At 41.5% G+C, this 23,146-nt stretch overlaps 1 protein-coding gene across 5 annotated transcripts in view; it reads right to left on the reverse strand.

The window, feature by feature from the left end:
* Positions 1-10,141, reverse strand: part of GOLIM4 (golgi integral membrane protein 4) — a 35,083-nt gene extending 24,942 nt beyond the window's left edge. For 3 of the 5 annotated variants that reach the window (XM_030028032.2, XM_030028029.2, XM_030028028.2), the window contains exon 1: positions 9,325-10,106. In XM_030028032.2, the coding sequence (XP_029883892.1) occupies positions 9,325-9,511 (187 nt within the window). In that variant the 5' untranslated portion in view covers positions 9,512-10,106. Of the gene's footprint in view, positions 1-9,324 lie in introns of all 5 variants that reach the window. The other 2 variants (XM_030028031.2, XM_030028027.2) reach the window with 2 other exon arrangements.
* Between the last annotated feature and the right edge of the window lie 13,005 nt (positions 10,142-23,146).

Consider the following 23,146-nt stretch of genomic DNA (forward strand, 5'->3'; position numbering starts at 1 on the left):
GAGCGACGTCCTGCCGCACCATGCTCCCAATGCACAGAGTGGTTCTGCACGAACGAGATGCACCACTGCTGCTAAAACAGCTCCACACAGAGCTGTAGACGGAGACGGATCAAGTGCCTGCACTTAGGTCAAAGTTTAGCCGTGAACTACTTACGATCTACCCGAAGATAACAGAGAACTGACTATGTGCATTTTTAGGTAGTATTTTCCATCTTGGAACACTGGAATTTTTTCTGGGTAAATTGGAATATACCTGAAAAACCAAAGAATAGTTTGGGAATTACCTGTATCCTGGTAGTTGACATGACACTGAGTGTTGGGAATCCATTAAAGCTCATAGCTGACTCCTTAACTAAAGCTCTGAGACTCCTGCTTTTGGCTCTACAAACTCCAACTCAGTCCCCGGTGTCTTGCCCAGGACAAGAATTATCACTGATGCTCTCTATGAAACTTGCTTTCTATCAAGGGTTTTTTTCCCACACTAACATTGCAGAGCTTGGTAACAGATTAGACAAGGTATCAGAGCCATGACAGAGAATCATGAGAGAACTTCAAAAAGCTCTGGAATGTGTGGAGAGTTCAGATAAGCATATAAGTATATTCACATGCTTATCAAACCTTCAGCTTTGCATCCTCAAAAAGAAAAGAGGAAATCTGAAGCACAACGTGGAGAAGCGTTGCAGATCTTAAAAGTTTTGCTTTGACTGCAGTTCTGGAAATGGGGGAATGCTAGGGAGTTTGGCACACTGATGTAGTTTGCCCCAGAAACACATGCTTATATTTCTAAGAAATAGTTGTCACCTCTATTCAATTATAAGGATGACATGCAAATTAATTTCTAAACTGGAGTAAACACCTACATTTAATAGAATCCTTTTACTCCACCCTGCCTCATGTACTCCCTTTCTCAGAAGTCAATAACGCCTCTAGGAAACAACAGATTTAAAAACAAATTGCAAGATATGTTGGGATATAGGGAGTTATTTATCATGTTGAAGCAGTAAACTGTAATAGCTGCTGCTAAAAATAAAAGTTTGAGAAGCAGTATTAAATGCGATTAAATATTTAATCCCTAACAGTTAGGCTTCAGACATGACTTTTATTAGGAAAGAGACCATGTTTTCCATCCCAGAAAAGATTTCCTGCACATTCCACAAAAGATTTCTTCCAATCTTTGATGCCACCCGCGGTTATGACATGCTGGGTCAGATTAACATCTCACCTTGCATATGCTGTTTTCTATACACCTATCTATGCTAAAGATTTTCTTTTGAAGTGATGATAAATGCAAATAGTTCAAACAAAACCTGTGTAGTGATTTTAGACTTAAATTCTTAAGGTTAGCAGATTTACTTCTAGAATAATTTCATTCCCTTTTCTTTTTATGATTTTCCCTCCATTATTCTGCCATTTTTGCCATGACACACCAGATCATTTTGAAGAAAACACACAAACATTCAGAAGAGCTGCAGAGACAAGTTTCCTTCTCACATCATCTCTGAATGTCCGAGTCTGCTCCACTCTCAGCTCCAGGAAACAAGGGCCTGTTCTTTCTCTCAAAAATTGTTTTAGCCTTTTTTTCAATTTTATGCAGAAGTCTCATGATTCTGTCTACATGGTGTTAGGATCTATGTAAATATATATATATATATCAAAAAACTAGTGCAAAATCGACACTGAAGAAATGCGGCGTAATCTGTATATACACACACACACGTTGTTTTAACGGTCTCTTCTAACTGAAACATACATCTGCATTTTTATTGTAATGGAATATGGCAAAAACTGATGTAATAGCTATGGTTATCACCTTACAAAACTGCTAAACCACTTCCTTAAATTAGTTCTCAAGAGCTCTAACACAGGGGACTTGGAGTCACCTCCAGTTGTATGTTTTGAAAAACTGCATACAGAAATCAATAGTTTGAGTTAGTGGTTCATTATTTATTTACTTTTTTGGTAACAGAATATCACTGTCAAACCTCAAAATATGCATCCAAGTATGACAGATTAACTGAAACACTGAAAATAGCATTTTTCAGCGTCGTGGCATGGATAGGAATAGACTATGCCCTCCAGGAGCACAAGCAGGCACAACATCTCTGTAATTAAGCCCTGGAAATGACTGCCAAATTCGGGGATCTGAGTCACCTCAGGAAAATAAGATACTAGGCTAATTTCAGATACCTTGGTGGGGGGGTAGGCAGAATGCAGAGGAAGAGGTGGAGTAATTGCAGTTTCTTTTATTTCTTAATTAATGATACATAGTAGAAAATCTTGGGAAGTTTGGTTTATGCTAGATCACCAGAAAAAGATCAGAATTGCATCCAGCTCAGAAGACCCTTCTTTAAACAAGGAACAGCATCCAAAAAGGCTGAATTCCTTAAGTGCTTACCTTAGGCTCCAACATGGCTAGCAAATTCATGCCCTGAATCCTAAAAATCCCAAGAAAAATCACCTAACAAAAGATTCTGCCTTAATTAGTTGTTCTGCATAGTTCATTTTTTTCAGTAATCTGAATTATTTAGCTTTCATTACCATTAAACCTCAAAACAGCACCTGACTTTCAGCAGGACAGATTTAATTACTTTTTCTATGCAAGGATCCTATTCCAAAAATGAGCAAAGTGAACTATATTAGCCACAAATTGCTGGCAATATCTTCACCACTATGTAAGAGATGCTATAATGCGTACTCAAATCTCAGAGTGGGTGGAAACCTTACTCATAAGGTTGCCCCACCCAGACATACATACCCCTGCCCAGCAAAACAACCAGCCCAATGAGACAATGCGTTTGGAACATCACATTTAAAACTTAAGAATTCAATCAGTTTTGCTTACGTAGGAAGTAAGGAAGCAATTCCACTCTGTTGTTTAGGCTTTGGTTTTAACAGTAAACCAACAATCTCCGCACCAGGAGTGCCTAACTCTCAGATATTAACTTTAAAGTTTTGTCAGTACAATTGCAAAGTCACAACCCCCCTAAGACTCTTCCCACATTGTGTGCTTAGCACAGCCAGACATCGCTTAAGCTACGCTGTTGCCTACAGGATTTCTGGCTCAGTTCGCAGCTACAATTGTCAGATCATGACCGTGGCAGTTTCATCCTCTGCTTCTCTACTGGTCTCCCTCCGACAAAGCTGATGATGTTTTAGGTGATGCAGAAGCTTCTGTCAAACCTTTGCCTGCTAGGAACGTGTGACAGAAGTCGACTGTCAGAGAAGCCAGAATGCAAACTCACCAAAGCATCCACCCATCTTGCCTCCCTTCTCCTCTCTCAGCTCCGAAGTCTTCATAATCACAGACAGATCAATCACTTAGAAGCCTTAAAAGGCTTAAATCATCATCAGTAACAAATAGTTCCAGGATATTGGCTCTATCTTGCATCAGTCTGCTAGCTACCAGGCCCAATATTAAACTGGGGAGAGGGAACAACAAAACCCAGGGAACAAAACCACCCTATTACCTCATGCTGCTTAATATTCCTTCAGACTACATGCTCTGTGATCTTCAGCCCAGATTCCAACTTGGGTGCAGATGTAACATTGCAGCACTGGTAGAAATTTATCCTAGAATTATTATGTCCGCAAGGAAAGTGATTGAAGGGCACTCAGGCACACATTACAGGAATTAAAAGAAAAAAAAAAAAACCAAACCAAAAAAACGGGCATTTGCTCAATTTATTTTTCCAGTCATAGGATTCAGCTGCTGGGACTCTCACTTACTATGGACCTAGAAGCAACAAACCAGCTCCCTGAGTTAACTGAACCAAACAAAGCTCTAGCACCTTTTCTGTACCCGGATTATTAAGAAATGTTGGTAATTCCAGAAAACCTGAAATCTCCAGGCTGAGCTGCAAAACAGACATATATCTATCAAAATACACATTTTATACATACATATATGTATGTACAAATGCATATATGCATACACATTTACAGCATATAGATCTTCCATACTAAAATTTTGCACAAATAATTTCAAACGTTTAATGTGTTTTAAGCATTTAGAACATTAAATACCCAGTGGAAAATGTGAACGGAAGTACAAAAGACAGATTCTTAGATGAGGTTACACACCAAAGCATACCATTTCAGGAAGCCAGGTAGCAGAATTAGGGATGCTGTATTTACCATTTCCTGCAGTACTGTACTTGGTGTTGAAGTAGACCCACGTGCCAATAGTACACAGAGTACTAACCTCTACTATTACAGTGCTACCACAGATCTTTCAGATCTCAGATAGCAACAAAACACAATCAAAATAAGCACTGTAGTGTTACGTGCAATCTGAAACCAATAGGAATGACAGGAATTCAGGCTGCTGTTATTATGGAGAACAACCAAACCATACAGGAGCTGCACAGATGTAGCTCTACTTGTATGACGCATGTGAAAAATAAGCCATCAAAAGTACTGTTAGTTCTTCCTAGCTCTGCCAACTTACGGTACAAGTTTAAATAGAGTAATCTAAAAGAGGGGTGAGATAGTGAAGTACATCCACATCTGTATGTACTTCACTAAGAACAGCTTTGGCATCTATGTAGTTAGCATGCAGACAGACATAATAAATATTAACCAATAAAGTGACACGGAACTATGATCTAGTGATGTGTGATGTGAACTATGAACCGTGATGCATTACACAAGCCTCTATACATAGAGCTGTTATAGATCTGATCAACCTCTAGCAGGTCACCTCCAAGAAGGGTCCTCGGTTTAGGACAAGTGGCACAACAGGCACAGAGGAATTCTACATTTGCTTTTCAGCTGGTGCTTTGTAGCACTGGTTCAGACAGCTTTGAGGAAACCCACACCTTGTCTACAGTAGGACAAACTCTGAACTCTCAAGTCCAGAGTCCCTGCTGGCTGGCTCCCAAGATTACAGTACGGTCTCAGACTGCACAGAGATTGCCTGAAGCTACCAGATACGTTAAGACTCCAAAGATAAAGAGCAAGAAAATTAAGGTAGTAAAAGGCACTAAATGTAGGCTGCTATTAGGATTAGGGATTAAAACAGATTAAACAGATTAAAATAGTACACAAGGGGTTACTTAATACCCAGAGGATGAGAAGACAGAAGCTGTAAGGGCTAAAAAGACATTTGTAGATACATTCAATCTTGAAGCAGTCAAAGATACGATCAGGTTCATCTATAGCTGTTAATGCATTTCTGTTCGAGCAACTGAAGTCTGTTCCTATATGGCCAATAATTTAAGACTTAGTTTGATGCATCTTTGTAGGAGGCAAAGAGTGTCAAATTTTGGTTTTATCGTTTTAAGAAATACTAAATAATCTTATCTTCATGTTTTGAACATATAATGCTCAGAGAATGAGATTTAAAAACAATCGGCTTACTGGGAAGATCAGCTTCTCTATGAAAGACCTTATAGATATGAATGACTTCAGGTTTTCTTAGCAGCCAAGAAATTTTGTGTCATCTCTAAATTTTGCCTCTGGCATTCCCTTTGTGGGTTACAAAAGCAGCCCTACTTTCTCCATGCCCATCAGAACTTTGTTAAAGAGATAAAAATGCCAAAGTTTGACATTCTTTTCTGTGGGAAGTTTCACTTTCAAATACAAAACCTTCTACAACGTGAACTGTCTAAAGGAGGCGAGCTTAAGATCCCAGCCTCCCCAAGCCAGTTGTTCTTACCATGTTCCCCAAGTCTGCCAACCTTCCATTCGCACCCTGGTCTTACTTCAAGAGGCCCGAATACTTCTCAGCTGAGTAGCTGAAGCTGTGAAGACGAGAAAAAGCAGAACTCCCTACAACCACAGTCAGGTGCAGCCCTCTTCAGTTCAGGTGCATGGGTTAAATGATTTTGAGACTTCTTCCTGCACCATTTTTCAGTGATCTGTACATTCTCCCTTGGTGGATGAGAGTGCTATTTTCCCACATATACAGAAGATTTAGCCTGCTTCATGTGCTGTGTTTGAGCAAAACGAGTCAATGAGAAAGATAAAAATCTAAGACACCTGGCTTTTCGAGCAAAAACAGAAAGCGCTGCTCATTCAGGTGTGAAGAACTGGCAAGTACCAAAAAGAAGGTTCTTACCACCTACATAGATGAAAAACCTAAAAAACTGTATGTACAAAGACAGAAAAATAGTAGAGGGGACAGTAGTAAGCGAAGGGAGGCTGCACTCCAAGCTACATCTGAGGATCCTTCTTAAGATTTTGGGCAGACCAAAGGCATTCAGGTGCAAAACTGTGACCTTATACATAAACTTAGGAGTGGCCTATGATCCTTAAGCATTTCACAAACTGACTGAAGTTTCACCCAGAAGCCCTGAGAGTGCTCCTCTGTGTACAAACAGGAAAACAAATGTCTTCATAGGCACCAACAGTCACAACAAAACCCAACCAAAATTCAGAAAACAGGTGACATTTCACTGTCATCCAAGTGTTTCAATCCAGTCGGCCTTCCAGGAGCAGAGCTAGCCTGGCACAATACAGCTTCAGGATCCTCAAAAGATCAACTTTAAAGAGTTGCCTTTTTTTTTTTTTTTTGATTTAAAACAATAAAAGCCTACTGATGAAACAGTTGTTCAGGAAGTAGAAGTCCAAGGTTCAGTTCTCTCCTCAGCTTTTAATGAGCTGTGAAGTCTTATTTAATCACCCAGAAGAGAGCTGTAAACACTAAGAAATGAACCACTGCTGATACTGCACCCTCTTTTCCTCCTGGCAATGCTATGTCAGTGACCTTGCCCTTTAACTGGTTCCTTTTTAAAAGATTTCAGAATGCTCCTATCATACTCCACACCCCAAAAGTTACCTCCAGACCAGTATCTATAGAGAAACTGATTACACTGCATGGAAAAGGTAAGTTGCACTGCTTTAGTAGTGATGCATTTTATTGTTCTCATAAAAGAATAATCTCTCATGTTGTTAAGGACAGCAAACAGATGTAGCCTAGAAATTCTTAGAGGTTTTTTTTTTTTGTTTGGCAACAGAAACATTGTTGATTTAAAATCCAGGCCATTTAAAATCAAAAGTTCAAAGTGCAGTCAAATACTGCACCTGCAAACACAGGATTTTCTGACAGCATTTTATGCTGTTTCAAAGTCTCATGTTTAAAGAAAATTCCTTCCTGTTGTTCCATATCAAGAGTTAAATAGGAAAGGTTCAGAAATGGTTTTGGTGTTGTACATCACCAGTTAGCATGGTGCTTGCGTATCTCTGGTTGAGTTGCACATAGGCACAGGTTCTGAATTATCTATGTTCTCCTCACTAATAAACTCCTACTGCAAAAATCCAAGCAATTATACGGGGAAGGCAATCCCAGAAAGAGTCACTAAAGGTACAGGGAAAGACAGGTAAGAAAAGTTTATTTCTAGCACACTAGGCCCAAATCCTCTGAAGTCCTTAGGCATATAGCTTCCATTTACTTTAGTGGGAGATTAGGCATCTAACGCTTGCTGCTGCGTTTAGTGTGTCTCTGGGCTCTCAATCTCACCCTCTTTTAGGTATACTAGCTATTGCCATAATACAGGCAAATTTAAAGAACTAATTTTATTGTTACATTGTATTTTTCCTTGTATTCTGTGACTTAATTGCTAGTAATTATTTTTCTTTAAACAAGGTTTACTGCTACCATACTAGCATAGATCAGATCTCCTGCTTAATAGGCTTGATACATTGGCATGGGTCCCAGAACCACGTGAATTTATTGCATTGATAATCAAACATATTAATGTTTTTGGATTCCAGTCCGTATTTTACATTTCTCATTGCTATACTGAAACAAGCAAGAGAATACTTACATAAAATGCAGCGCTGTCACAGCATTTATCAACTACTAGTTACCTGCTGCTTCCATGAACTTGCTGGGATAGATGATGGCTACTCAAAATAATGTTTCAGATGTGGAAAGTTTAAACTAACAGTCCAGACCTGATATAATCTGATCAAGAGAATCTCTCTTCTGTGTTAGGATAGTTTGTTGCATGCTCCTCTTCGGTATAGCCAGAGCAACAGAAAAAGCTAACTTGTTGAATTTTAGCTTGAGAACAAGATGTTCCTGTGTCCTCTTCAAATACTGTTGGCAAATACACAGACTAGCAAAAGTAGCCCTTTAGCCATCTGCCACATAACCATCTCCTGGCCAAACATTTACATCTTTTTCGTGACTAAAATGAAGGTTTCTGTCAAATGTTTCCATGGCACTACCTGGAAATGTCCTGAAAATGAAATACTAAGTAACAATGGTCTCAGATCGTAGCTAAACATATTCAAGTAACAAATCACTATAAGAATCTAACAGCATAAGCCCGATTCTGCACTCTCTGCATAAGAACTGTATACTTCTATGCACGCTTTTCTGTATGCTTTCACAGGGAAAAGTATGGTTGAAGATCACCCTGAAGTTAAGTACTGTTACAGCTGCTACAGCAGACCACTCTTATTCTTGTTTTATAGAGTTTTGAGAAATAAAACTCTAAAGAGTTTTGAAAGTTGGCTCTGGACTTTGTATATGCTGACCTGATAGCCTTGCACTTGACAATTAGAGAGGCGCTGAGGTCTTGCACTTCCTAGAGCACTGATGCTTCACATATATACCTGCTGCTTTGCATCTGATTTCTGGACACGCAGATGACAGACATCCGCATCTTTTCATCTTCAAGTACAGGATGCCCATATTTGGTGCCTCCTTAAACCAAGATACACAAGGATCTGTATTTATGTGGCACCTTTAAGCCAAGAAAATCAAAGTTATGCCAAAAGCAACAGAATAGCCGTATCCAAATAACTTAATTGAACTTTACTTTCAAATTACCCTTTAAAAAAATGCTTTATTAGCATACTCCTCTCCTCCCTCCTGGAGCTATTTAAGGTTTATGCTGCCCAGGAACTGCAGCCTTGCATTTTTGCAGCCGAACGTTCTCTCAGCAGCATAAAATTAATACTGCTAAGACAACACAGAAGCATGCAAAAGTCCCACAACTAGACGTGGTCTGCACTGTTAGATGACCGGTGGGCAGCACGCTTGCCTTTTCCGTTTATACCGGGAATTCCAAAGTGATGCGCAGTCCTTTGGGAATAAGAGTCACTCTATAAAATGCGTGGGAGCGAGGGGGAACGCGAGCTCTCTAGCAGTCCGAGACAAAAACTCACAGTGACTTCAGCAGGGCTAGGATGCTTCCTACCCGCGGTTAGATACCGAAACCCCACAGGCTGGAGGGAGAGAAGGGTTAGAAGCGCCTAAGGAGCAAATCTTTGCGAGAGGCTGGACAGCTGGAGCCCAGACTTCCCCAGAGGAGGAAGGAGGGTATTCTGCAAGCCATAGGAAAGGGCGGCAGAGGCTCCTGCCGAGGTAAGTACCTTGTAACTGAGCTGAGAGGGACTCTTGATGCTGCTGGTACTTGAGCGCCGTGGCCTCAGCCTTCCTCAGCTGGCCCTGCAGCTCGTAGTAGAGCATCGCCCCGTAGAGGAAGCCGAACACCACGGTCAAGAGCAGGAGGGTCTGGAAAATCCGCTTCTGTTTTCGGGAGCACATCCCGTTGCCCATGTCCCCGGCGGGGTCCCGAGGGCCCCCCGCCCCTCACGGCTTAGCAGCGGGCAGCTGGAGGCGGCGGACGACGAGGAGGCGGCGGCGGCATCGGAGGCCCCGGGCCCGCGCCGGGAGGAGGAGGAGGAGGAGGAGGAGGAAGAGGAGGGAGGGAGGGAGGAGCCGGCCGAGCGCCTCAGCCCCTGGGCACCGCGGCGGCCGCGACGCCCCGGGCGGCTTCCCCCTGCGTGCGGGCCCTGCGCGTCGGAGCGGAGCCGGCGGGACTCTGCGCGGCTCGGGGCGGGTTCCCCAGCCGCATGCTGCGGCCGCAAGGCTGCCCGGTGCCGCCCGCCCCTCCGGCGGCGGGAGCGGGGGGGCGGCCAACCGGCTGACTGTCCCGGCCTGAGGCAGGGGAGGAGAGGAGCGGAGCGGCGGGGCGGGGGCGGCTCCCCGCTCTCTCCTCAGGCGGCGCCTTCAGCCCGGCCCGGCCGGTGGCCGACTCCGCCGCCGCCTCCGCTACCTGAGAGGAACAAAGGCAACTTCCCCGGCCCCGCACTTACGTGTCACCTCCGCTCCGCCGCGGCTCCCCCGCCGCGGTGATCCCCGAAGGAAGTCCCGCTCCGGGCGCGGCCTCATTGGGCCCAACCGCGGGTCTCTCTCCTCCCTTCGGGGCGGCGGCGCCTGAGCGCATTGGGTACCCGCCGCGTCCGTCCGTCCGTCCGCCCGCCCGGCCGGGGCGCTTCGCTTCCCTCCGCCCGCCTCTTCTCCTCACGCCCGGCCCGGCCCGGCCCGGTGCGGGGGGCTGCCGGCGGAGCGGGTCCCCCTCGGCGGCCGGGGCCTGTGTGCCCGCCGGGCCCCCGTGTGAGGGAGCCGGGGAGGGGGGGGAGGCTGAGTGGGGGCGTGGGACAAGGCGTGCGGAGCTGTGACAGCCGCTGGGGCGGGGGGCGGCGAGGCCTGTGGCGGCTGGAGGGCACCCGGCCCCCGCAGCCACACCGGGGCCCACGGGGGCCTGCGGGACGCCCGGCTCCTGGCGGGGTGGGGGGGGGGCTCGTACTGAGAAGGCAAAGTCCCAGAGAGGCTGTTTTTAGAACCAAGCACCTGATTTATTTACGCTCTTCATCACGTTAATCTATTTTTCTCATAGGTCGTTGGCCGTCCTCTGTTTCGGGGTGCTGGCTGCACCCAAGAGGTGCTGCGCGTCACGGCCTTCGCCGCTCTTTGCCTTGTCCTTCTCCAAGCTCGGGCCGCTGGTGAATCTTAATTCAGGGGCAGAGCTTGTCTCTGCTAACGCAGTGCTCCCAAATGCCACTGTCGCGCGTAAAAAGGTGAGACAGGTCTTGCGGCGTTTATCCTTAATCGGCATGATTTCAGAATTGGCGTAACTAGAGTTCTCTCTACTAGTGTGTTTTATTACAGGAAAAAAAAAACAAACCCACAACCAAGACTCAAGCTGAACTAGAAGTAATAATAAGCAAAAAAATCAAAGGCATACTCCAAAGTTATTTTTTCGAAAAATATCTAACCCATTGATCTGTGTTTTTCACAGGCATTATTCTGGCCTTAAAAGAAAAACTACATCAAAGAAGCTTTAAAATTTGTTATTCAAATATTCTACATATACCAGTAATTAATAGCAGTCAGTACCACAAGCTGGTATGACTTCTATCTAAATGTATTTCAAATTTGTATTTGTTGTCTTTTAATTTAACGGAATGCCTTGGTCTCCGTTTGAGGACTTAAGTGTTCAAAATCATGAGTTAGACACTCAGGAAGAAATTGTAAGTGCTCTGAAATAGTGATACTTTAAAAAAAATCATACTCTTTTCCCTTGCCTTTAAGAAGCTTCCTGAAGTTCTTGAAGTTCTATTTAAAAACTTCTGTTCAAAACCATGAGTGTTTCAAATTGTCTTGTCTTCATGCAGGTTTATAGTATCCATTTCTTTCACAAAGTAGTCCCAGTAGGGACTAGGTTTCTTAGTATCACCCAAACTCCAATGTCCCTTCCTCTCCCAGACTCCTTCAGAGACGTCCACTGCATTTTTGCATTACCAGGCTCCTCAGGCTGAGCGCAGTTAAGTAGAATGAGACAATTCTTTATTTCTAGACTGAGACTTTGAAATCACTGAAGGTGATTTATACTTCAGTACTGCAGCTGTTCAAAGTATTTAATTTCTTGTGTTTCCACTTGTTGCTTACGTTGCCTTTCGTAAAACCAGTCTACGCCTTTAGTTTTGATCGCTGTGCTGGAGAACAATTGGCTAACCAGCAATTTCATCTGAATATGGTGGTCACTTTGGGTTATCATTATGATGAATAGACGTTATTTTATACCTATTCCAAATACATTCAATTGATTATGTTGTAAACGTACCTTATCTGCTTGTAGAAATTGGCAGTACCATTAACAAATGCTGAGAAAAAAAGCAAATTGGTATCTCCTTTTGCTTAATCAAATATTACTTATATTCAGTAATAGCTAGTGATATATCTCCTCTTCAGCTCATGTAAATTGTGATTCTTCACGAGCAAACCAATTAGAGTTAAAATGAGGAATTTATTGGGAGCAAGGGACTATTATGCAAAGCTATTCGGCAAATTTGAATTGCAAGTCCCAAAATAGAAAGGTTTGGACCTAAAAGAGACTGTAATATATTAAAAAGCATTAAAGTAGTTGCTAGGAGAGGAACATTACTTTGACTGATCACTGAATAAGTTACTGATATAATCAGAAAAGTTGGGGGATAAGTGCTTTCTGAGCCATGTTGTACCATGGGAAGCACGCTCAGAGGCTGCAACAGGGAATTCATGGGCAGGCATTAATACACACCTATTTATCATCTTTAGCTTAATTTCCTAAGCAAATGAGGCTCATGCAATCAAACCGTCTGTCAGTTTGCACCTTGTAGTATGAGCAGTTGGCCAATGCATTGGCCAATTTCAGACAAATTTAACCGGGTTGTAGAAATGTTGAGCAAAATGAAGTTCCTATAGGTTTTGAGAAATTAGAGGAGCAACCTATAAAGTATAACCCTGTAAGTTCACTAACAGAAGGAAAGGCTACACGTGCTCAGACTCTGTCGGGTAACAGAGAACCTGTTCAGGGGAAAGATGTTAGAAATATCCCATTTCTTTGGGACATGGGTTCTTACCGTCAACCACAAGATGTGTGAAGCCAGTCCTCAGTAAGTTTGGACATCACAGAACTACATGGGGTTTTATCTCCTGTGTTTGTTTTCCTCCTCTTAATGTAATTCTCTTGTATTTTCTTCTGTTTTTTCACTGTCAGTTTTACTAAGCTTGATTCCGTGATTATTTTGTAGCTAGGGATACCAGTTTCTAACGAAAATGATCATTGAACAGCTTTGAGTTTTTCCAGAATGATCCAATGAACACAGCAGTTAAATAGATCAGGCAGCAGGTCATTTTTTTTTTTTTTTTTTTTTTTTTTTAAATCCTACCAATCAATGGATCAGGGATCCAAAGTGATGGAAATGTACAGTGAAGGTTGTCCCATACAAGTCACAGCCCATTCATTTGGTTGCCAGAAGTTAAGGAATGTACTGGCAAGGCATATGTTATTACCTCTCCAGCTACAAAGTACATTCCAGCTGCAGATGTTAGGCAAGAATGACCTTTTTGTCCAGTGACTGAAGCTTACTAATGCGTACAAAGGTTGTTTTAACACTCAGTGTCATTTATTAGTGGTCAGGAACTGAAGGAATAAAGAGGTTGGACTTGAAGAGGTGAATGCTCCTGGGAAAATTGAATTTATCCTTGCCTGAGGTCATACTTTGTGACATTAGGGGAAGTCAGGTTTTTTATAGCTGACCTATCAGCTGCCTGTGTCCGAGTGTCCAGCTTAAGTAATCGGTTGAACTCTGTTCGGTGATGTCCTAATTTGAGGTGAGGACAAGGAGAGCTGTGTTTTAATATAGAAAGTGCTGTGCTACTTAATATTCTGAAAAAAAAAAAAAATCAAACATAAGGTATCCCAAACTGGACACTCAAAGTTAACACAGCTTTGACATTTGTTTTCTGGTGCCTCAGTTCTGGCTGTAGAACAGTAGATGATGACTGACTTCTACCTCATGGATGCATATAAAGATACGTTTTTCTAAATCACTCAGCATTCACGGTAGGAGTGGGGAAGACACACAGTCAGAAAATTCTGCATAGGTACATAGAATAATTTAAACAGCGTTCCATACTGAGGTGAGAAAATGTGGTTACTAGTGGAGATGAGTAAGGAGGCTACACTCTGACTTTGAATATCTTGTTTCTGGTGCTTCCTGACTTAAATAGTCTTGTCGTTTTACTGGCTCCAAAACATTATCCTTTGTAAATAATTAATGCAGGTAAGCAGATGCACTAAAAAGTACAGTTGTTTTAATAGGACTGGGAAGTAATGGAGCTATGTATGCCACAGATCTACAAATTCACTATACGTGTGACACATAGAGGACGCACTTGGAATTGCCATACATTATGTCATTGCCATACAGTCACCACAGATGAACTTCAAGGGGCGGTACTCCAGTGTATCCTGTGTTGGAGCTCTTAGTTGCCTGTCAAGGCAGAACAACTTCTAAGAAACACTAGAATTTGATCAGCCTTTTGCTGCAATCCCCAGGAAAAAACCTCATACCGTTACGTGCTCCATTGTTCTTAACATGACAGCTACCATAAAAACTGATAGTAAACACTGAAATATTAGGATCCCAAATCATTTAAATACCATGTTAAATCATGAATTGACTTTAAACAATGGTCAGATGATCCACCTTATAAGAAACTTGCCATTGGAAACCCTGTGTTCCTGAGGGGTGGTGGTTTACAATAAAGAAAAATAATAATGTTTGGGTGCTAATGATAATACGAATGCTCTTAGGATTAAGGGGCTGGATATTTGAGCCTTTAGGCATTTACCTAACAGCATGTTATTTGCATAGCACAGAAGTGCTCCGAGACAGGGATCTGTGTGTATTTTGCTTCTGTGTGTTTTTACTACAGATCAATCTGAACCACTAAGTGAAATGCAAACGACAATAACGCTCACTCAGCCCCATGCAGGTGGATGTGTTTTGTAGCATGGGCAGCTACACATAAAAGACATGGGGCTGTGCCTGCAGTGAGGTGGGAACAGGAGAAAAATCTAACTCCTGGGGGAGCACCATGCAAACATAAGAACGGTTTGGACACAGGAGCCTGGTGATTTTTCCGCATGGTAGAGTGTTGGGGAATCCTGTGTCCTAGCTGAAAAATTCTGCAAGGGAAGTGGGCTTCCCCATTTTACTGTTTCAAAAGATAGCAGTTGCATTCCGTATTTTATGAGTTAGAGGAAAATATTGAACTTGGGAACACGGACTACAGACATTGTTTCTTCTGATACATAGAGTAATCCCCAGTGATTACATTTTCCTGGTGCATTTCCCATTGGGCTGTCCAGACTGGAGGCCATGGCAGGTGGAGGAGTAAATAGGTCAGTGAATTTTGAATTGTTCCATTCCCTGCTTTTTCCAGTCTTGTCAGACTTGTCCTTTTTTTTTCACAGTCTTTTGGTTTTCCAGCACCTGAATAAAAGCCAGGGTCTGATATCCTACAGCTGTAAAATTGTCTGGCCTTCCAGAAAAGAGAAATCTCATCTTCATAATTGTTTCCATTATCATTGCACTGTAAGATAAGGTAGTGACTGATGAACTAATATATGTTTCACTGATGTTTATATCCATGATATCTTTGTGATTTTTTAAGGGTCTGAAATGAAGACTTTTAAGCAGAGTTTGGAAAGAACTGTTTACTTGCAGAGTTAATTTGAGGAGAGAAAACAAACACTCAGGAATTTATGTATAAAATCTGAAGAAATGTAGATAAAGAACTTTAAATGAGATTAAAATGAACTCAGGACTTTAACAGCCATATTCACATTCATTTTCATCTTCATAGGAGTGCCATCTCCATTAGTGATATTATCATAGCCTGCCAGACTCAGAAATAGAAACTGTTTTTCCAGTCAGTTACAGGATTATCCCTGGATTGTAGTTTTATTTTAATTTTAGTTATTTACTTCTACCTTTTCTGCTGCTCTTATACACCAGGAAAATATGTGTAGGCTTGTCTCACAAAGCATGACTATCTGTCCTAATTGTTAGTCTTGGAAGTGCTTTACTCTTACATTAAAAACTAAAATTAGTTGCAGTGCAAAGGAATTTTACAGATTTGTTTGGGAACATAAAAGAGTATAGAGGAGTGGATAAAATAGCTGAATATGAGAAAGACCTGTCAGAAAAATCTTAAGCTTTTCTCCTGAAAGATTTGTAAAATTTTGTGTTTCAAGTGTCACTGTTGAATTTGGTAGGAGTGGTTGCACTTAAACACATATGTACTTGTTTGCAGTGTCTAGACCTCAATTTGTGAACGGCTATCTAGGAACTTACTGAGCTCTTGCTAAAGAAAAGAAGTCCTTAAATTAAGTGAAAACCCTATTCATTTGTTGTGTTTCAGAAAATTCTGCAATTTCCCCTATTTTTTTTTTTTCCCCAGTCTTCAGTACTTCATTGTGTGCGGGTTTTTTTGGTTGTTTTTTTTGTTAGCATTTACTTTTTGTGCAAGTATTTCTCTTACCGGTAGCTCAAATGCCTTGAAGAATTTGAGTGGAATTCTTTACCACGTGAGCTGCTGTAGGATTAACATGGTCCTGGTGTTCAGATGGCTCAATGCACATGACTGGACACCTTAACAAGATGCGATGATTCCGGTCCCCAGGTTTGCAAACCTTTTCTCCATTTTGCTGATACAAGTACAGCTCTTCACTGTGTTTTAAGTTGTTCATCTTTGTGCACTGTGAATATTTTATGCCTGAGATAGCCAAAATTACTTCAGTCCTGTTGGTGAGGAATTACTCTTGACTGTTTCCTCTTGAGAGAAGTAGTAGTTTTTTGTTTGCTACCAAAAGCTCATTGAGCCACATTTTGCCAGATTCAGTTTCTGTTTGAGTTCCCTTCAAAGGGTTTTGTGTAGGATTCTCTCCCCCTCCTCCCATTTACCAGAAGATAAATGCCTGCTGGCAGCTCTCAGTCACTGCCACATCGGTTTTCCTCACAGCTTTCCCTGTTTGTCCAGCTCATCAGTCTGTCTGGGATAACGGGTATTCTTGCAGAGGTTAGGTTTATTATGCATGCACATGTAAGTGAGGATGACAAAGTAAAGAACCACTAAGGACTTGTTGTACAAAGATGGTCCTGAAAGAAGTAATTAATGGTTATACCAGTAAGGTTCTTGAACTAGCTGTAGAAATGACATTGGAAATTGATCTTTTTGTCTGTGAAAAAGCATAGCTTGTCTTTTGGCTTAGATCCGTGCAGCACTGTAAGGACAGAAAAAAAGATCCCAGGAGCTGTTTGTTTTTGCAGTTATTAAAACCGATGAGCTCAGTGTTTGGAAATGCTGCAAAAAGGGAGAGAAGACCTGGAGCAAAGCAAGGGAAATTCATATGCAGGGTGGAGAGAAAATGACTGTCAGATAGTCGGTGCCACCTAGTGGGAGCTCTCCAGAAGATTGAGTAGAACCAGGCTGCTGCTTTACACCCTAAAGAAATCTCACAGAGGTCAGGCTGTGAAATAAAGAAATCATTGATGAGGGTGTGGGTGCTCGGCAGCATCAGTAAGCGAGGCAGGGAGTGTGTGAGATGAAGGCAACAGCTGGTGGACCATGTGTGGGTGAAAAAAGTAAAGTTAATTAAATCTCTGATACAGCTCTGTTATAAGGGGACTTGTGTCTTTTAGAGTTAGCTAACAAAAAAAACCCCTAACACTGCTCAGTCAGTGGAGAGGAGCTCTTTGCCTGTGATGTGACACAAACCAACTGGAGTATTGCCCTGAAAGGTTAGGGAGAGACAGGAGACAGTGTGCACATGCATGATTTGTTAATCATACCTGAATTGTAAGTGCTTTGAGGCAATGGAGCTCATAAAGTTTTACAAGCATTTACACAGCACATTTACACTGTGAATAAAGAAGTGCTATGGCTGCTATTAAGAAACTTTGTATGGAATTACTGCATAATAAATAATGAGCCTTGAGAGTAAAACCTACTCATCTATGTTGTCAGACATTCTTGTGTTCTGGCCATGATGATGAACAGTCTCTGAGAGGCATGAAGTCCAGCTCAGTGCATGACTTTTTTGTTTGACTTTTGGTTGTTTTTTTTTTTTTTTAATTTAGTTTCCTTAGGAAATGATGCTGCAATCAGCCAAGGGTGTTGTGTTTATGTGTTGTTCTCTTTAAAACCTTGCAATTCATTGTCTGATTCAAGCAGACTTATCAGAGGGAAGCAATCTCAGATATTACATTCCTGAAAGTTTCATGCAAATAGGTGGCAGGGTAGAGGAGAGTGAGCCATGAGGGAAAGGCTGAAATGTGGTATCAACTAGCATCTGATAACACGGAAAAATACTTTATAAATACTGGAAGCACAGGCAAAGCTACCATTACTTTTGGTAGTAAACTATAAACCACAAGATTTTCAAAGATGAGCTTCTGTTGGAACTATTTGTTTAGGCAAAAGTAACAGAAAACTTGTAGTAAAACAGGAATGTGAACAGGATTAGGGTATTAAGCAGCATTGGTGGTTTTACTCCTGATTACAGTCTCTGAAGTGGCATCACATTGCTAGAGTACAGTTGTCATCATACCCCAGCACACTGCCCGGTACCGTGGTACCATTTAGTGCTACAGAAGTTCTTAGCTGGAATACATTTATATCCTGGCAGAAACCCAAGGACAGTGTTTGTCTTACCTAGATTTCTCTTGCTGTTTCATGGTAGAATATCCTAGTATACTGTGAACATATTCTCGCTATTTTCCACTCATTCTATTTTAAACATTAAGGTAAACCTTGTCCCCAGTTGGGGGTTCAGAACTATAATATGTGACTGCCAGCAGACTGAGGAACTGATAGTCCCTGAAGAAGGTGCCCTGTGATTTAAAAGAGGGTGGCAATTCACATAGTCCTAGGAAGAACAAATAGGAATGGACTGAACTCCCTATCTCTATGCTACCGCTGGGACTCTTGCCTCTCTCCTCTCCAGGCTCAAAGGGGATCTCCCTTCCTCCCCACCTATTCAGCCCTTGATCTGAAAAGAGGGGGGTTTGACTCATGGGGCAGTTAGCCTTGCATCTGTATGAATCAAAGTTCTATTTACCGTAAGTCAAGCCAATCCTTGAGGAGGAGAGGGGGAAAGAGAAGAGATACCAGCAGTCCAGCGGCCCAGATCATTGGTGACAGTCCACATGTTTCAGCAAATATCCCAGATCCCTGCAGCATCAGGTACACTGTTGTTTCTCTTTGGATATTTTGTGCTTTTTGGAGTCTCACTTATGCTGACCTGCTAGAGGGCTGGGACATGAGATTTTGTAAGACTAATTATACATGCATGTTTCTTCTAGCATGTTGTTTATTATCTACTCTTCAAAAGGAATCTCCTTTTCAAACAGCCCCACAGAAGTTCCTGTATTTAAAAATAACAACCATAAAGAGCATTCTCCTTTTGGCTTTTCTTCTTACGTATTGCATGATTCAAGAAAAAGCCTGAACATAGAGGGAGGAAGTGACACAGACATACTGTTCATGATGAGAGCACTAAGCAAGTGGAAAACAGAAAACAGAAATTTGGCAGAAGGAAGTAGGGGAGGTTAAAGTACATCTGGAGTAGAGCTGTGTTATTCCAAGGGGTAAAATAATCAAAACAATTGGAAATCAAAATACATTATTGGATATTTTAGCATTCAGATACCAGCAATGAGGAGAATCAATTTGCCAACTTTTGGTAAAATAATATTTTATTATGATGAGCTTTCTACAGTGACTCAGGTAAACTTCCTCATTACTTAGAATTAACTTGTTTTACCTGTAAAGTGCCTCAAGGGATGGAGAAGGCTGCTGCAGCAAAGCGACATGGCTTTTGAGCTCATACAGTATCTGTAGAATAAACATGCTGCCAGGAAGCTGATGTTTTTTTCCAGTTTCAGGTAGCAGAAATGTCCGCATCTGCAGGTTACAGTTAGGTAAAATAATTCCTGACCTCCTACCTTAAGAATGGTTGAATAAAAGTGCAATTCCTAATTCAAATCAAATATGCATATATATTTACCTAAGGTCTTCACTTCTCAGAAGAGGCGCATACTATGTAATGTGTATTATGTATATAAAACCCTTTAATTCCTACAGACAGTTTTCTGGGTGACATACTCGTTCTATTAAAGTCAACATCAGGTTATTGAATGTAGTGTACTCAAGATTTCACTTTTACTTTCTTTTCACTTTACAATTTAATATGTGATTACTTTGTTTTGACTTGACTTACAACCTAATGCATGACTAATGCTGATATGCAGTGATAAAACTTCCTGTTAGAGTAAATCCCAAGGAACTCTAGTAATTTTATTGTCAGTTTGGACTCATACCAATGTTACAGTGGAGAATTTTTTCATTTTTATTTCCACAGTAAAAGTAAGAGGCCCCAGCTGAAATATGACAGCCAGACTGCATGTTGGAGTAGTTTAGGTCCGGAGCCAGACCTGTATTCTGCAGTCTGAATCTTTTTCTAATTAAAATACACTTGATCTACTGTTATAGTGTTGAAGAGCTTTTGAAGTCAGACTCTCACTTTTTGACTTTTGCAGGGTATTTTGAGGAAAGAGGGTTGTCTCTGTTTTGGGACACATAAATGAAGTTTGGTTAATAGATTATAGTAACCATAGACTAGATCACATTGTAAGTTTCATACTCCACTTTGATTTATTTGTCCTAAAAACCTGAAATTTTTACTGCATTCATCACAATGGCATTTGGAGACATATTAGGTTTCAAAGTGGGCTTTCTGAACTTTCTGAATCTGTCTTTTTTTTCCTAGAGGTCAGCGTACACTGTCTTTTAGGACTCTGTTCATGTGTTTCAGTGCAAATTTTGAAACTAGTTCAAGAAGTAGGTTTTATATGATTTTCTGAAGACTTGAAGCCTCAGGATCAGTCAGGATTACCCATCATCTTTGGACACATCACTTATATCTAAATATGCCAATATTTCTCTATAAATATCAAAGGCACATGGTCTGGTCTGAAACAAATTAATTTATTTTTTTTTTAAATGGAAAATAAATTTCCATTTTTTGAGTGGGATTTATGGTATCTAGGATATTTTGCTTCAAAACAGCTTCCTTCCCTTATTTGAAGGTAACAGCTAAAAACCTGACTTTCAGTAGCTTCACACTAGCAATGTACTTTTTACACCTCACTTTAAAACCCATGCAAATATATCATGTTAGCTTATTTGTGTGTGATGCAGCACACAACTGAAAACTTCAAGGTTTGCAGAGGCTGGATGACACTCTGTAATTGGGGAAAACAGTTGTTCCAGAAGAGCAGGATTTGGTTTAAACTTGATGTTTGGCATATTAACTACCTTTTCAGGCAAGCTAGTACTCCCACAAAATTCCTTCTCGGAAAATATTGGCCTGTAAACGTCGTGGGATAGTAAGAGTGCTCTGGGTGACCTGCGTGTGCATGTATGGAAGCTACAGCATCCACCAGGTTGTTATGCTGGGTGCTGTCGGGGGACCAAAGCACAACTGGACACACAGATGCCTTGTTGCTGAGAGAAAGTAGGCTGCCCTCCACACCCCTCCACCTCTGGCTTCTCAGTTCAGATCCTCAGAGAAATCCTAGAAGTTGCTTCAAAAGCTGACCGGGAACATTAACGTTTCCTGTTCTAATAGACAAGTTGATTTTATGGCTCTTAGAGGTTTTCTGACTTTGCACCATCTATTAAGTTCTCACTGTCCCAAAGGTACCTCTCCTTCTGCTGCCACAGGGTCAAAGGAGCTTGTCTCTTTTGTTGCGTTAGTTTACCCCTAACATCCTTTCCTTTCCCAAAGTGCCAGCACCCTCTTTCTCACAATAACTGATTAAAGCAGTTAGATAAGGTTCTTGGTGTAGGCAGCTCAAAGGTTGGTGCTTCTGGCTTAGTAGATGAAGAAAATGGAAGACGTGCAAGAAATGGAACTCCGTTAAATGAGGAACAGTAAAGAAGCAAGCATGTAGGTATCATTTACCTTCTAAAAGGCATATGCAGAGTATCCTCTGGTGATAAACCTGTAAGTTGCATATGCCTGATATTTTCAGTTAGTACAGGATTTATTCTGGCAATAATAAACACTATTCAAGGTGCCAGAGCTGTTACCACTAGTCACAACTTCTCTATGCAAACATGTAGAACACTGCAGCGTGTTCCAATTGGTTGGTGCTTACCTAGGTATTATGCCAGACTGCAAAGCCACAGACTAATGATAATAGTTGTTTTTTTCACTTTCAAAGGAAATTGTGCAATTAAGCATATGTGTAGCAGTCCTATATAATAGGAAACTTCGCCCGAGAGATCTGGCCATAGGTCTTGAAATCACTGGAAATCTTTTTAGTACTGCATGGGCCCCAAACCCTCTATTTATAAAACAGATCCAGAATACGCATCCAAGCTTTCTATCCTGTTTCCGTGCCATAGTGCTTTGTTGGGACACAGTTTAAATTCCTTTGAACTCAAATTCTCCTTGACTACAAGAAACATTCACTGGGATCCTGCCTTTAAAAACAGCAAAGTAAATGAGCCTCTACGCTCAATCACAAATAGTCAGGCCTTTGTTATCTGAGCTGCTTTTAACATAAAGATCTCCTATGCGAAAAAAAGAACACCCTATTTGTCAAAGCTCTGTTTCTGAGATGGAGGGATAAGTCTTGTCAAGAGTCCACAGCAAGGCAGTGTACACATAAAACTTACCTGAGAGATGGCAGATGGAGGTTACAGTCTTCTTTGAATCAGGGAAAGGAAGAATTCAACCGTGGCTGCCTCACACTATGTTAATATCCTAGCTACCGGGCTTCTGACTGTTTTGGATACTGTGTTGCAAAGTCTTGATGTCATCCCAAGCCGGATGGGGATCATACTGTAAATCTCCAGGTTTTGTAGGCTGGGGGAGAGTTTCTCACCTCAAATAATGAGCTGCTTTTACTGAAACAACCAATTAGGAATGTGTTCCTGCCAATTTATGTTACTTTCCTTTGCACCTAAGGATTGAGTCTGGAAAAAATGTTTTTTGATGTTATGCTTCAGTTATACTGCTTCTCTGTGCAATATCTTATAAATACCTTCTGCCTTGAAGTTTATGTGGACTTTAATTTGAGGCCATATTGACCCCCGAGATCAGGACCCTGTTGTTGAACAGAATTTGGAAAAGGGATCACAAAATACGGGGTATGAGCACTTCATTTTGGACGTGATAAATGTGCAGCGAAGAGCTTTTAACTAGTGTATCTCCATCACTAGAGCCCATCTAGTAATGGCCAATAGTGCTGATAAAACTGAAAAGAAGAGGATGATGGGGGAGACAAAAAGAAGAGGGAAACAGGCTAACTGATGACACCCAGCTCATTAGTAAGCTTTTTAAAAGGAGGAAAACACACTAAGAGTCCTTACTCCAAGTTCCCTGGTATGTCTTATTTTCTATGTACCTTCTAGAACACGGCTGCCTTTGGACAAAGGCCACCTATGTTATGCCATATTACATGTTTCTGATGCATATTCACCAACAAGAAGCTTATCCAAGCTGTT

The sequence above is a fragment of the Aquila chrysaetos genome, chromosome 10 (genome assembly GCF_900496995.4).
Source record: "Aquila chrysaetos chrysaetos chromosome 10, bAquChr1.4, whole genome shotgun sequence".
NCBI lineage: Eukaryota > Metazoa > Chordata > Aves > Accipitriformes > Accipitridae > Aquila > Aquila chrysaetos.